General features: G+C 44.3%; 1 protein-coding gene across 4 annotated transcripts in view; it reads left to right on the forward strand.

Annotated features, from left to right (window-relative positions):
- Positions 1-16,196, forward strand: part of SHANK3 (SH3 and multiple ankyrin repeat domains 3) — a 924,054-nt gene that overhangs the window by 384,051 nt on the left and 523,807 nt on the right. For all 4 annotated transcript variants that reach the window (XM_033958997.1, XM_033958999.1, XM_033958998.1 and 1 more), the window contains one exon: positions 6,902-7,018. In XM_033958997.1, coding sequence (XP_033814888.1) covers positions 6,902-7,018 — 117 coding nt within the window. The remainder of the gene's footprint in view (positions 1-6,901; positions 7,019-16,196) is intronic.

A 16,196-nucleotide genomic window follows, 5' to 3' on the forward strand; every position in this document is an offset into this window, starting at 1 on the left:
AATATACTTTTGGGTAGCTCTACTGCACATACATGCCAGTTCCTAACATATTGGACCACCTCAGTCTTTGAATATCTGCAAATCCAGTCAGACATGCATCACTGGAAATTGCCTTAAGACATTTTCATATACAGATTTGCACAAAACTGATCTCTCTAGATCTGTAATTCATCAAGTCGCTAGGACTCAAATACGAGTCAATGGCACCATAACTAACCGTCCTTTTACAAAACCGTAGCAAGGTTTCTAATGCTGGCCATTATAATAACAGCTCCGACGTTCCTATGAATTATGAGAGTCGGAGCTGTTATTACTGCGGCCGGTGCTAAAAACCACACTATAGTTTTGTGAAAGGGGGGTTGGGGTGGGTAACATAGGACTTATTTTAGTTGTGAAGCTGATTCCATCTAGCCCTATTAATGATAAAGTTTATTACTTTCTGTGCATTTATTTGTCAGCCTTGCTGTTTGGTATGTTTTAAGCTTCAAGTTTATTATGTATTTCTGAGACCTGTATTAGTTGGTCTTTGAAATGCTGCATCTCCTAATTATGGGGCCCTTTTTCTAAGCTTAGTATGCACTAACTCCTTTAGTGCATGCGACGGAATGCTAAGAAGTCCATTTTATACCTTCTTAGGATTTAACCTGCACTAATTCTGTTAGTACACACTAAGACCCAGACTCTATAAACAGCGCCATCGGCAAGCAAGCATGGTATAAGGATGAAATAGGCAAACAGAGGCAACAATGAAAAAGAACATGATATCTAGTAACAAGAGTACACAGTATGCCAAGAAGACACAGGACTGTCCAGGAGCAATAACAGCCCGCTTCCCTCATCGGCCCCATAAAGTTTTCAATATTATGCCTATCCCCAAGAATCCCCTAGGCGAGGGGTAACACTCATACCATACAACACAAACCAACCAAACCATCAGACATACTCCACTCACACTCCTCATTCAATCTCCCCCCTCCTTCCCCCTCCCAAGTCTGGAGACCAGAGGTAACCGCAGGAACACCTTCCACAGGGTCAAGTAAGCCAGCACAAGTTACAAGTTTATTAGAATTTGATGGATCGCTTAATCGGTTTGCTAAGCGATGTACAAAATTATTAAAAGAAAAGTGTGAATTACAAAAAGGACAAACCAAATGACAAAATTCTTAGAGACAAGACAAACTTGAGTTGGGAGGAAGGGGGGGGAAGTTACAATTCTATTTAGAAGAAAAACAAAAAAGGAAAAGAACAAAAGGAAATGGGATAGTTAAAATTTAAAAATATTAAGCAAATTTAAAGTTCAAGTATTATAAGCATTTTTAAAAAGATAAGATTTTAACAATTTTTTAAAGGAGGAGAGGTCTTTTTCATTTTTAATATAATGTGGTAATGAATTCCACCATTGGGGGCCCATTACAGAGAACATATCGGATCTTCTCGTGCCTACTATTTTCAAAGAGGGCACCTCAGGGTTGGCGGAGGGTTTGTGATAGCAAAGTTCAATCATCTGACTGATCCAACAGTCCAAGGGAAGAGACCCCTCCTGAGTCCAATATTGTAAGTTTATGTTTCAAACACACAACAGCACTGTTTATAGAATCACAGCTTCATGAAATGTAGGCCAGGGTCTTCAAGTCCTACATTTCTGGTGCCTACCTCTCATGCTAATCATGGCTACAGAGGCACTTTACGACGCCTAATGCCACTTCCAGCATTAGCCACACCTACAATAGCATTAGGCATCGTAAAGTGCTGTTAGGTGCCTACATTTTTTTCTTAAATACTTTTTTTTTTTTTTTGCACTTAAGATAGGTGCTATTTATAGAAGATGGTCCTAAGCTTTATTAAAAAGGCTCCTATGTTAGTGCTGGATGTTCCCCTTTATTTTGGTGAATTGCCAGGAATTTTTAGAGTCATTTTGGAGTTGTTTCTATCTTTTAGGAGGCAATTCTACAACAGGACTTTTCCATTTAGTTTCCCAATTAGGGAGCACCTAATTTGTAACATCATATGGATGTCTCAGTTCCATTATAGAATACCGGAGCAAACTCACATTATTGCACTAAATTTAGGTCATGGCTGGTATAAATTGGTGTGCCTAAAAGTGCAAAGCAATATACTGTATAGAACAGCAAGTAGTTCAGTTATACACACAAGGTCCAGCTTGTCTTTTATTGCCCATTTGATTCTGCCTATGTGCTTATGAGTTTGATTCCCAAGGTAAATATATTTTGGAGTCTTTTGCATGTTTTATGTCTTTGTATGTTTAGGTTTTCTTTCCTTCTCTTTTTGCTTTTCATTTATGCGTGATTTTATTTTTATCTAAGTTTGAGATTACCGTATTTTCGCGGATATAACGCGCACCTGTGTAAAACGCGCACAGGGGTATAGCGCGCAGAAATCACGATGATATGTACCAAAACTTTTCTATACCGCGCTCAGGCATATAACGCGCATGATGCCCGACGCTCCTTTCGCCCGCCCTGACTTTCCGTGCGCTGTCCCGACTCTCCGTTCACCCCCCCTGACTTCCGTGCACTGTCCTCCCTTGAAGGTCTGTCCCCATCCTGAAAGCCTGATGCCCCCCCCCCGACGTCCGATACATCCCCCCCCCCGGCAGGACCACTCGCACCCTCACCCCGAAGGACCGCCGACTCCCAAACAATATCGGGCCAGGAGGGAGCCCAAACCCTCCTGGCCACGGCGACCCCCTAACCCCACCCCGCACTACATTACGGGCAGGAGGGATCCCAGGCCCTCCTGCCCTCGACGCAAACCCCCTCCCCCCAACGACCGCCCCCCCCCAAGAACCTCCGCCCGTCCCCCAGCCGACCCGCGACCCCCCTGGCCGACCCCCACGACACCCCCACCCGCCTTCCCCGTACCTTTGTGTAGTTGGGCCAGAAGGGAGCCCAAACCCTCCTGGCCACGGCGACCCCTTAACCCCACCCCGCACTACATTACGGGCAGGAGGGATCCCAGGCCCTCCTGCCCTCGACGCAAACCCCCCTCCCCCCCCAGCCGACCCGCGACCCCCCTGGCCGACCCCCACGACCCCCCCACCCCCCTTCCCCGTACCTTTGGAAGTTGGCCGGACAGACGGGAGCCAAACCCGCCTGTCCGGCAGGCAGCCAACGAAGGAATGAGGCCGGATTGGCCCATCCGTCCTAAAGCTCCGCCTATTGGTGGGGCCTAAGGCGCGTGGGCCAATCAGAATAGGCCCTGGAGCCTTAGGTCCCACCTCGGGGCGCGGCCTGAGACACATGGTCGGGTTTGGCCCATGTGCCTCAGGCCGCGCCCCCAGGTGGGACCTAAGGCTCCAGGGCCTATTCTGATTGGCCCACGCGCCTTAGGCCCCACCAGTAGGCGGAGCTTTAGGACGGATGGGCCAATCCGGCCTCATTCCTTCGTTGGCTGCCTGCCGGACAGGCGGGTTTGGCTCCCGTCTGTCCGGCCAACTTCCAAAGGTACGGGGAAGGGGGGTGGGGGGGTCGTGGGGGTCGGCCAGGGGGGTCGCGGGTCGGCTGGGGGGGAGGGGGGTTTGCGTCGAGGGCAGGAGGGCCTGGGATCCCTCCTGCCCGTAATGTAGTGCGGGGTGGGGTTAGGGGGTCGCCGTGGCCAGGAGGGTTTGGGCTCCCTTCTGGCCCAACTACACAAAGGTACGGGGAAGGCGGGTGGGGGTGTCGTGGGGGTCGGCCAGGGGGGTCGCGGGTCGGCTGGGGGACGGGCGGAGGTTATTGGGGGAGGGGCGGTCGTTGGAGGGAGGGGGGTTTGCGTCGAGGGCAGGAGGGCCTGGGATCCCTCCTGCCCGTAATGTAGTGCGGGGTGGGGTTAGGGGGTCGCCGTGGCCAGGAGGGTTTGGGCTCCCTCCTGGCCCGATATTGTTGGGGAGTCGGCGGTCCTTCGGGGTGAGGGTGCGAGTGGTCCTGCCGGGGGGGGGGGATGTATCGGACGTCGGGGAGTCGGCCGGGCAAGAGGGCTTGGGCTCCCTCTTGCTCCGATCGTGGATGCGGGTGCGGGTGGGAGCGCGTGCGAACGGTCGTTCGGGGTGGGGGTGCGAGCGGTCCTGCTGGGGGGGTGAATCGGGCGTCGGGCGGGGTGGGAACTATGTTTAAAAACTTTTGTATACCGCGCTCAGGCATATAACGCGCGAGGGGTATGCGCGGTACGTAAAATCACGTATAACGCGCGCGTTATATCCGCGAAAATACGGTATTGTATTATACATGTTTTTTTTAATCTCCTTGGTCTAGCTGATTAATCTCTTTTATGTGTTCAGATCCTCTATGATTCTATTAGTTTCTTCTAATGCAGGTATTCAGTCACCTAAACATGTTGGTCTATAAAATAGATGAAAGATGCACTGGCCTGATGAGTGTCATACCACTTGATGTTTTTAATAAAGGCTTTATTACCGCAGGGAAAGACAACTCCTTTGCAGTCAAGCTGAGTCATGTCTTATGACCACACAAGTGGTCCTTGGATGAGGAAACACTTCAAATAATTCAAGAGTGAGCACTCCCTCAATAGATCTTTTATTACTCTTCAGAATAAGAAGGTGCCTGAGATCTACTCCAGGATAGGGGCATATGGCATACTAGCTTCAGACACCTCCTAGACTGGGGGAAGATCTTCTGTATGCATATTCTCCAGTTCTCCTAATAGAGAAAAGACATCTGAAATTCAGATGAGACAGGGGAACTATGATTCTTATTGCCACACATTAGCATGGCAAACATGGTTCTCCTGTAATTTTCTGTAAGAAAATACATACAATTGGGGAATTTCCCATCCCTGATGATACAAGTTCAAGGGACTCTGTTGCACTCCAACATCAAGTCTCTCTCTCTCACAGCCTGAATGTTGAAAGGCTAATAAAAGATACTTTAAGCTTGTGTGACAGTTTGTCACAAATATTGTTGGCTTTCAGGAGAAGTTCTACTAAGGTCTTAGAGATTTAAATGGAGGAGAATTATCATATGGTGTGACATAAAGGCCCTAGATCCATTTATATCTCCTACACAAAAACTGGTTCTACATTTCTCTGAGCTAGGTTTGAAAACCAACTCCATTAGAGTACATCTTAGTGCAACTGGCGCTTATCACCAGCACAGAGAAACCCATCTATGTACAGCCTTTAGTTGTTTGATTCATGTTGGTCTTGCTTCTGTTGAAGCTTCCATAAAGCTTCCCTCAGTATCATGGGACTTCAATGTGGTACTAATCCAGCTGATGAAACCTCTTATTTATTTATTATTTAGCTGCTTGATACCTGAAAACTAAAGTATCTGACTTAGAAAGTCTTTTTGGTGGCAGTGACTTCAGTACATAGAGTGAGTGAGCTCCAGGCTCTAGTCCAGTGGTTCCCAACCCTGTCCTGGAGGACCACTAGTCAGTCAGGTTTTCAGGATAGCCCTAATGAATATGAATGGGGCAGTTTTGCATGCCCGTCACCTCCATTATATGTAAATCTCTCTCATGCATATTCATTAGGGCTATCCTGAAAACCTGACTGGCCAGTCCTCCAGGACAGGGATGGGAATCACTGCTCTTACAGCTGAATGTAAACCGCTTTGAATAGAAGTGGTATATAAGAAATGTAAATTTAAAAAATAAATAAATTAATTAACAGCGTAATGTTGGATTTTAACCAGTATATTATCCTGCTAGCATTTTTTTTCTAGGCCTCATGTGAAAGCACACTGCATGTATTGGTCTACAAGTGAGCCATGGCCTTTTGTTTAGAGCAGACTAAAATCCTTAGAAAGTATCCCCAACTTTTTGTTTCTTTTAACCCATATAGGTCTGCCATAAATCCACATTGTCTAGGTGGTAGGAGATTACATTTCTTTTGCCTGTGCTCAGCCAGGTTTGATTCTTATGGGACATGTCATAGCTTATAATGTCAGAGCATTGGTAGCCCACTTGAGATCAGCCAGAAAATTTGAAGAGCTGTGACATGGATATCTCTTTATACATTCACAGCCAACTACTGTTTAGAAAGGAGTTCTTGACATAACAGAAGGTTTGACCAGTCAATCTTCCAGAATCTCTTTGGGGATTAGAATCCAACTTATCCCCCCTAAGCATATTTCCTGTTCCAGACTGCCTTTCAAAAAAAAAGAAAAAGGAAAAAAATACTGATAAGGTTAGTTGCTATCAAAAATATGTTGGTGTCTGTCTGTTGTAGTGTATTGTTGTTTTTTCCCTGTTCCTGTTGACAGTAGCCCATAACTAGGAGTCCCATGCTGTAAGGGCTTGACATCCTGCTTGTCCTCTGAGAAAACCACATTAATTACCTGTAGTAGATATTCTTGGTGGACAACAATATCTGCCCATCTCATCAAAGAGTTATATCCATTTCAAACTAAGCACATACTATAGACTGAGGTGGTCCAGTGCAACTGCAGGAGATGCAAAGTATCATGAGGGGACTCAAAAGTTTTAAGTGTATTCTAAGCTGGAGATGCTTTTCACGCTTGCTCCATCAGTGACATCACCCATGCTATGAGGAATTATATCCTGTTGTCTATGGAGAACATCTGCTACAGGTAAGTAACTTGGTTTTCCAGTACAATAGGGAAGACATTCTAGACATCCCAATGGCTGCGTATGCAGAAGGAGTCCAATCCGGATTTTCTCTACTTGTCTAGAATGTCTCCTGTATCTACTGGAAAAGAACTTACCAGGGTAAGTACATAATCTTCTTTTCTCCTCTTTGGGCTTCTGCAAGCGTGATGCATATTGATTTTGATCTATTTAAGGGATTATAATTGGCAACTTTTGGTTTTTAAAAAAGGAAAGGTTTGAGAGTGATTGATATGTGACTGATATGTGAACATGGAAACTGGAGAAGATGCTGTTAGATGAGGTGGAATTAACATATCTCCATATCTTGATACAGGCATGTCGTTATGGACATGTGCAGCACTTGGAGCACCTTCTCTTCTATGGAGCTGACATGAGGGCCCAAAATGCCTCAGGGAACAGCGCTTTGCATATCTGTGCACTGTACAACCAGGTAAGAGAGAAAAATCCATCCCAACCCATCATGATCCCAACATAGCTTGTCACCAGGGCAGGATTAATTTGTTGAGGGCCCCTAGGCACACAAGTCCACTGGGCCCCCCTGCCCCCATTTATTTACCCATCTTTTTTGCTTCTTTATTTCCACTTGATTTCTCTTTTTCTTTTATTTTAAAATTCAAAACAACAGTGTACAGTTTTTCTTCTTTGCAACCTCCAAACATCTCTGAACAAATCCCCCCTTCCTTCCTAGAGGAAGAGATCTTCAGCTAGCAAGGCTCTGGGAAGCCCACCAATTTATATTTTGTATTTGGGCAGGAGGCATTGGGCATGTCGAAAAGAAAATTTAGTGCCCACCATTTTATTGGACTAATACATTTCTCAATTAGTTTAAGAGGTTAAAACCTCTTTCTTCAGGTCAGTAAACTATAGTGCTGTTACAGTATCCCTGTTCTGACCTAAGGAAGAGCGTTTTGGTTTCTGAATTAATAAAAACATGTATTAAAATTAGTCCAATAAAAAGGATCACCTTATTTCCATTTTCTATTAATAAACAATTATCAACACAGTTCAATAATACTTTATCCTAAAGCAAAAAGAAAGAAATAAAACAAATAGACATTTTTTTCAATCTTTGTTGTCTGGTTTCTGTTTTCCTCATCTTCTCATCATTCTCTTCCTTCCATCCACTGTCTGCCCTCTCTTTGCCTCTTCCATATGGCATCTGCTCTCTTTCTATACCTCTTCCAGAAACTGTCTGCTTCTCCCTTCCATCTCTCCCTCCCCCCCATTGGTTTAGTATCCATCTACTTCTCTCCGCTTCCCCAATGGTGTGGCACCTATCTTCTTCCCTTCTATCTCTCCCTCCCTCCCAGCAGATTTTAGCACCTTTCTCCTCCTTTTCTCCCCTCAGATGTGGTATCTGTATCCTTCCTCCTTTCCTACTCCCAGATCTGGTATCTATCTGCTCCCACTCCCCCCCCCCATGCTCTGGTATCTCTCTCCTCCCCTTTCCTTCTTTTCTTCCCTGGTCTTGCTTCTCAATTTATTTTCTACCTCTGTATAAATTCTCTCTTACTATTAAATCCTCAATTTCCCTCTTTCATTGTGTCTACCTATAGCTTGCCACCTCTTTCCCTCACCCCTTCCAGTATCTAACTCTATCCTCTTCCCCCAATCCAGCGTGTGCCTATTTTCTTTCTCCTCCCCACTTCCTTCAGCATCTGTCCCTCTCTCTCACCCCCACCCTTCCATTCAGCGTCTGTCCCCCTCTCTCACCACCACACTTCCATTCAGCGTCTGTCCCTCTCTCTCACTCCCCCCCCCACACTTCCATTCAGCGTTTGTCCCTCTCTCTCACTCCCCCCCCCCATTTCCGTTCAGTGTCTGTCCCCCTCACATCCCTCCCACCTCCCCTGGTTGGCTTCTTAGTTTGCTTACGGAACTGAGGTACTGTGAGCCTCTTCGGGCGGGAAGGCAGTCGCACATGCGCGGTGTGGACAGTCGCGAGTACTTTAAAAGTTTTAAAGTGACAGTTCACTTTTCATACTGTCCATTTCTGGCTCCGTGGATGACATCAATCATCTGTGAGAATATCTGCCTGCTGTCTCCAGATAACACCTGTAACAGTAAGTAATTGTGCTATATGAACTCTAGTCAAGGAGTTACACAGCCCTGCTGGAGTTATGATAAAATAGCTTAGCAATGATGTTACATATAGAATTAGATTTTTTCTGATCTCTCCAGCTTACATGTATATGTACAAATCATTTACCTAGTCTATCCTTTGATTGACTCAACAATAAAGAATACTATAACCCCATATCCGTTCATTTTACTTATTTATATAATTCACACCTCTATAAATATACATACTTAAACTTATAGTTGCCATTTAAATGTATCATAATTTAAATTTCCTTTGTATATCCTGCTTCATCCTATCGTGTATGAACTACCATACCATACCATACTAATTACCCCCCCCACCCCTTTGGATGATCCTTATATTAATTAAAGTCGTCAGAGAAAATGAAGGTCTTCATTCCTTACTTGAACATTTTGGCATCTTTTTCTAGTTTTAATTCCTTTGGTAGGTCGTTCCACCACATTGGAGCCACTACTGAGAACATTCTTTTCCTGACACTTTTGTATTTGATTTCTTTGAAAGATAGTATTTTCAACAATTATTCTTGACTTGAGCGAAGTGTGTGTGTTTTAGTATGGTTGTGTAGTCTGTTTTCATACTTTTAAAAATTTTGAATTTAACTTTTAATAGCCCTTATTTTAGAAGCTCTATTCATGTTTGTACGCCAAGCTCCATCTCTGGTAATATTCAAATTTAGGCTAAAAGCCCACGTTTTTGAGATTGCTTTTTAACTCCTAACGCCCACCTTGCTTACAAAGCACCCATACCTATTTTAGCATTCCATCTCTGAGAAACTACCTAACCCCCCAACATGTCCTGTTTGTCTGCTCGATTAGATTGTAAGCTCTTCTGAACAGGGACTGTCTCTTGAATATTTAATGGACAGCACTGCATACATCTAGCAGCGCTGTATAAATTAGTAGTAGTAGTAGTTTTGGATGTCTCAAAACTGTCATTTAGACATTCATATTGCATGGATGTGAAAATACCAATTTATGAAGTCAGGATTTGGATGTCCAAAACTGTGGTACATCCTTATAGAAAGGGGGCATGGTCTTGGTGTGTTTTGGGCAGGGCAAGGGAAGGGCCAAAATATGGATGACCAACTTCAAATTCAGAAGAGAAAGGGACATCTATATCTAAAAGATGGATGTCCGTGTTTAAACTTGGTGCCCAGCACATCCAGGTTACAGAAAGGTGCTTCAATTGAGCAGTTCTCCAGTGGAGGGAGTAAGGGTAGACACAGCAGGTTTTTGTTGGGTTTTTGCTTCTAGCAGTGATTCCCAACCCTGTCCTGGAGGAACACCAGGCCAATCGGGTTTTCAGGCTAGCCCTAATGAATACAAAGCAAAAAACCAAATCCAAGGAGGAAAACAAGGTTCAACTGTCTGCAGTGAAAAACAAACCAGAACAAACAAAGCAAAAAACTGCAGACCTTGTACACGATGCAGGCAGGCTTTATTATGACAAGTAAATTTTAGGTTAAAAACCTTTTACCAGGTGAGGGACCCAACACGGTCCGTGTTTCGGACTAACCTTCGTCAGGGGTCCAATTTTTGATAAAGCAGAAAATTATCAAAAGAAAAAAGCCTTGGGTAAATAGCCGATAGGTGACATGCTGAAAAAACCGCCCGAGTCAGCATGTCACCTATCGGCTATTTACCCAAGGCTTTTTTCTTTTGATAATTTTCTGCTTTATCAAAAATTGGACCCCTGACGAAGGTTAGTCCGAAACACGGACCGTGTTGGGTCCCTCACCTGGTAAAAGGTTTTTAACCTAAAATTTACTTGTCATAATAAAGCCTGCCTGCATCGTGTACAAGGTCTGCAGTTTTTTGCTTTGTTTGTTCTAGCCCTAATGAATATGCATGAGAGAGATTTGCATATGATGGAAGTGATAGGCATGCAAATTTGCTTCATGCATATTCATTAGGGCTAGCCTGAAAACCCAATTGGCCTGGTGTTCCTCCAGGACAGGGTTGGGAACCACTGTTCTAGAGGGCTCACAATTTAAAACAATAATTAAAAACTGCAGGGGTATTTGAATTAGGCTCTTCTAATTCTCTGCCCTGAGTCTCAGCCAGCTGCTCTGACCATTAGGCTAACTTATACACAGTCATTTTGATCATTATATGACCATTTTGTACATGGAAGTCCCTATGCTGCTACAATGACACCTATGCATGCCCATTCATAACTTGAATGTTTCATCTAGCACAATGGATGTTCATGCTAGAGGTAGCCAGTACTTAGACATCAATTTCTCATGTATTTTAGAACAGCTTATATGTTCTAAAATATATGAGAAGTGGACATCCATATGTGATGTATTGAATTGGATGTCTTTTCTGAATTCTGCCTTTTTCATTTCCTAGAAGGCAGGGAGCACCATGTTCAAGGAACTATTTGGTCTTATATTCATTTCAGGGACCTTCTGGGGCCGTCACTATCCCAGTGTGTTCCTGCATTCAGTTCTGGTTGCCATATCTCAGAAAAGATACAGTGGAATTAGAAAAGTTCAAAGAAGAGTGACCAAAATGATAGGATGAATGGAACTCCTCCTATATGAGTAAAGGCTAAAAAGATTAGGACTCTTCAGCTTGGAAAAGAGACGGCTAAGGGGGGATATAATTGAGGTCTACAAAATCCTGAGTGTTGTAGAATGGGTAAAAGAAAATTTATTTTTCATGCTTTCCAAAAGTACAAAGATCGGGGCACACTGTTAAAATCAAATAGGAGGAAGTATGTTTTCACTCAAAGCATAGTTAAGTTCTAGAACTCATTGCCAGAGGATGTGGTAACAGTGGTTCTCTGAGGACATGCAGGTATAATATTCTCACATGTGGGTGATGTCATCCAAGGAACCTGGTACAGACAGATACTGTCACTTTAAATTTTAAGCACTGCCCATACCGCGTGCATGTTGGTGCCTTCTCACCCAACACTGGCTCGCAAGACCTGCATTTCTTAGTTTTCCTTGGAACTAAGAAGCTGTGCCTTCAGAGTTCTCAGCACATCAAAATTTTGCCTTTTCGGGTGCTTTCCTTTCATTTTTTTCCTTCATTTTTTTGTTGTTTTCTTTCAAGTTCTCTTTTCAGTCAAATTTTTTTTACTTCATTTTCGGGCTTTGGGCCACTTTAATCCTTTTCCCGTTCTGGGAGCATCAAGCTATTTTCAGCTTTAATTTTACTTGAGCTCCCTAGGTTATTGAATCCTTTGATTTTGCATCAGCAGTTTTCCCCTCAATATCCAAGATGACTAGTAGCTTCAAGAGGTGCACTTGACGCAACAGGATCATTTCAGGTACTGACCAGCACAACTGGTGTTTTCAGTTATCAATGGTTCACATCACTCAATTTGCAAGCCTATACCTCAGAGTTTCCCAATGAACTCTCTCGACCCAATGGTCACAAGCCACTAGGTCTCTATCTGCAATAGCACAAGTGACTTCAGATCTCTGCCACTCCCTTCAGTGGTGAATGCTTCCATCCAATCTCTCCAGAGGCCTCCCTTTCCAGCCTCCTCCACACCAGAAGCTACTCACCACAGATGCTTCCATTCTAGGTTGGGGAGCCCATCTTGATGGTCTCCACACTCAGGGAGTCTAGACTCCTCAGAACAAAACTCTTCATATCAATCTCCTGGAATTTTGAGCAATTTGCAACATCCCCTGCACCTTTCAGGATCGCTTTCAGAATCATATAGTCCTCATTCACACCGACAATCAAGTCTCCATGTTGTACTTGAACAAATAGGGAGCCAAGGTGTCTCACCCTCTCTGCCAAAAAGCAATAGAAATTTAGACTTGGACAATAATGCTCATAACACTTCTCAGAGTGGTTTATCTAGCAGGGAAGCAGAATGTCTTAGCAGATAAACTAAGCAGACTCCTGCAACCTTAGGAGTGATCTCTCAATGCACTTACCTTACAAGAGATCTTCTCCAGTTGGGGAACTCCTGAAATAGATCTCTTTGTTTCCCTACCACCACCATCACACACACACACCGACAACAAGCTTATGCTTTTCTACTCCAGACTCTACACTACCAATCATTTGGAGTCTGGTGACAGAAATTTAAGCATTCTTTCCAATACCTCTTGTCAGGAAAACTCTACTCAAACTTCACCAAGAACTATGATTCTCATTGCACCCCATTGGCCATGCCAGCCTTGGTTCCTCTTCTCCTACAGCTCACTGTTTGGGAACCCATCATACTTCAGCTGTTTCTCACAATAATCATACAGAATGAAGGCTCCCTTTTTCATCCCAATCTATGCTCATTACGCTCATAGCATGGTTTCTGTCTCCAGCGATCTAGACACTTTCATCCTGTCTGCTCCAGTATCAGCTATCATTATAAGCTTCCAGAGAACCTTCCACACAGTGATATTATCATTTCAAATGGATTTGCTTTACGTCTGGTGTGATTTCCACTCACTGGGTGCTATCTCTTGTCCTCTATCATCCATTCTGGAATACCTTCTTCATCTTTCCATCTCTGGGCCAAAGACCACCTCAGTGCAAATCCATCTAAGAGACCATTATCTGTGCTTACCTTGGTTTCCAGATTCACAAAAGGACTTTACCACACCAAGCCTCCTCTCAATCCTCTTGCTATTGCCTGGTACCTCAGTGTCATTCTCTCCATACTGATGAAGTCTCCTTTTGAACCACTCTTGACAGTGTTCCTCATAGCCCTTATGTCTGCACACTGGGTCAGTGAACTTCAGGCATTGGTATCAGATCCACCCTATACAAGATTCTACCATGATAGGGTTGTTCTCTGGAGACAAGCAGGAGATATTTAGGCACACTTGTTAGTGAAGTACTCTGACTGAGCCTGTATGTCGGTTCTCTCCCCTAGCTAAAGTAAGCTTTGAGTTTAATGAACATGTACAGGATGTCCTATTCCTGGAGCCCCTCCCCTCATCCTGTCAGTTTTTTCTTGAACCACAAGGCTGAAACTAGGCCCACGAGAGCTCTCTCTGAAGTATTCACACTCAACGGAGTAGTCCCTAAATTTTTTAATAAGGGACATGCCGTTGTTGCTGCCGCTGGTGGAGAAGCGGTGTCATATCTGTGTAACACGGGAGCTTCTTCTTCTTCTGAGGTGCTGCCGTTGCTGATTTTTTTATTTTCTGTCGGCTGTGGTGGTATTGTGCTTCCCTCCCCTGTCGGTACCAAGGCAGGGACCTGGGGGAAGCATCATTGGACCCTGAACAGGTACCACCTAAATGCATTGCTCTTCCTACCTTCCTACCAGAGCCTCCTTCTCAAGCTCCTGATTCTATTCAGTCACTGTCAAATTTTTTCTGCATTTTACAAAAGTTTATGCTTTGCTCCAGCCTTCTACTCCTGCTGCTACTATTCCTCTTCTAGAAGTCCAACAGTGTCCTAGTTGTGTGGAACAACTTCCGTCAGACCACCTGGTAGATATTCCACAGGTCATAGCTTGTGGACCTTGTACTCCCACATGCTACTCTCCAGCTCAAGGGCCGTCATCTCCCAAAGATTGGTCAGACCATGAGGATGACCTTATTTCAGATCTAGACCAGTCTACACTGCATTTTCTACAGTCAGCTATAACAGGAGCATTCCTATCCCAAATTTTTACAAAAAGTATCTTCTCTTTTGAGTCTGAATCAGGCCACAATACCCACAGGCAGTAATGACTTTCAAGCTATCCTTCAATCCTGTAAGACCCCAGTGAAGGAGATTATTTCCTTACCAGTGCATCAGGTCCTGCAAGATCTACAACTGGATAATTGGCAGAAGCTCCTATCAGTCTCCATGGCTTCTAAACAACTTGAGCTAAAATATAAAGTACAAAAAGTGCCTGGTCATGACCTTCTTCAACTCCCTCATGCAAGGACTCCAACGGATCTTCCATCTCAGACCTCTCAATGCTTGCCTCAAGAGGGAAAAGTTCAGAATGATTTCCCTTCCAGCGATTCTTCCCTTGCTCAAACAACACGATTGGTTAGCCACCCTAGACCTCAAGGATACATACACTCATATTCTCATTCATCCTTCCCACTGGCACTTCCTATACTTCAAGTTCCTCAACATACATTTCCAGTTCAAGGTCCTGCCTTTTGGCCTATCGTCATCAACACAGGTATTCAAAAAGTGCCTAGTGGTGGTTGTAGTACATTTGCACAAACAGCACCATATAGTGTTTCCTTACCTAGACGATTGGCTACTGATGGCCCATTCCAAGGACCATCTGCTACTCACCATCCAAACCACAGTGCACACCTTGCAAACCCTGGGTTTCATTATCAGCTTTGAAAAGTCCAAGCTAACTCCAGTTTGTTCCCTCATGTTCATTGGAGCACTCTTAGACATAATCTCTGCAAAAGCCTATCTTCCTCAGGAAAGACATCAAGCTAGCAGACCAAGTAAGACAATCATCTTCCCTACCAACTCGAACTTTATTATGCCTGTTAGACCACATGGCAGCATCGCTTTTGCATGCCAGACTCCACATGCATCCACTAGAGTGGCACCTGAAGTTACACTGGAATCAATGACTCCATGCACTTTCAAAGCTGATTCCTTTGTCTTCAAAGATCAAAGATTCTCTCCTGTGGTGAATTCATTCCACCTTCCTGCAAAAAGGATGTCCGATCCAGCTTCCACTAATGTTTAGACCAAAGTTTAGCACAGGATGTTTGATTTGGTCAATCAATCTTGCGTAACTTATTTGCATTATAGACCAAATCCACCTCCCGTATGCTTTTTTCAGCTTGGGACTCACCAATAAATGTGCTTGCATATCCTCTGCTTGTCTCTGGAGAAAACAAAGTTGCTTACCTATAACGGATGTTCTCCCTAGACAGCAAGGGAATGCAGCCACAGTTGCCCACCCAAAATCCCCTCATCTTGACTTGTTATATTGCTAGAAACAAAACTGACAGTACAAGGGGAGGGGCTCCATGAGTAGGGCATCCTGCACATGCTCAAGCTTACTATACCTAGGGGAGAGCACCAACACATAGGGCTCCTTTTATGAAGGCGCGGAATAGCGTGCGCTAAAATGCCACGCCTCCTCTTGAGCAGGCGGTAGTTTTTCAGCTAGCGCACGCTATAGGGTGCACTAATCCAGTGCGTACACTAAAAACGCTAGCGCACCTTTGTAAAAGGAGCCCATAGACTCAGTCAGAGGACTTCATCAACATGTGTGCTGTATTCCCCTGCTGTCTATGGAGAATACATATTACAGGTAAGCAACTTTGCTTTCTCCAAACACATCTGAAGTTCCTTCTGAAAGTCGTCTCCAAGTTTCACTTCAACCAGTCTATAGTTCTACCAGTCTTCTTTCCAAGGCTGCATTCTCACCCTGATGAAGCGGCACTCCACACATTGGACTGTAAACGTTCTCTTATTATTTGAATCATACCAAGCCTCATAGAACTACCACTTAACTATTTATGTCGTTCAACCCTAACAAACTCAGAGTTTCTATCACCAAGAGGACTACACTTGGCTAGCGGACTGTATTTTCTTTGCATATACTCGGG

Source organism: Geotrypetes seraphini, chromosome 9 (assembly GCF_902459505.1).
Source record: "Geotrypetes seraphini chromosome 9, aGeoSer1.1, whole genome shotgun sequence".
NCBI classification, from domain to species: domain Eukaryota; kingdom Metazoa; phylum Chordata; class Amphibia; order Gymnophiona; family Dermophiidae; genus Geotrypetes; species Geotrypetes seraphini.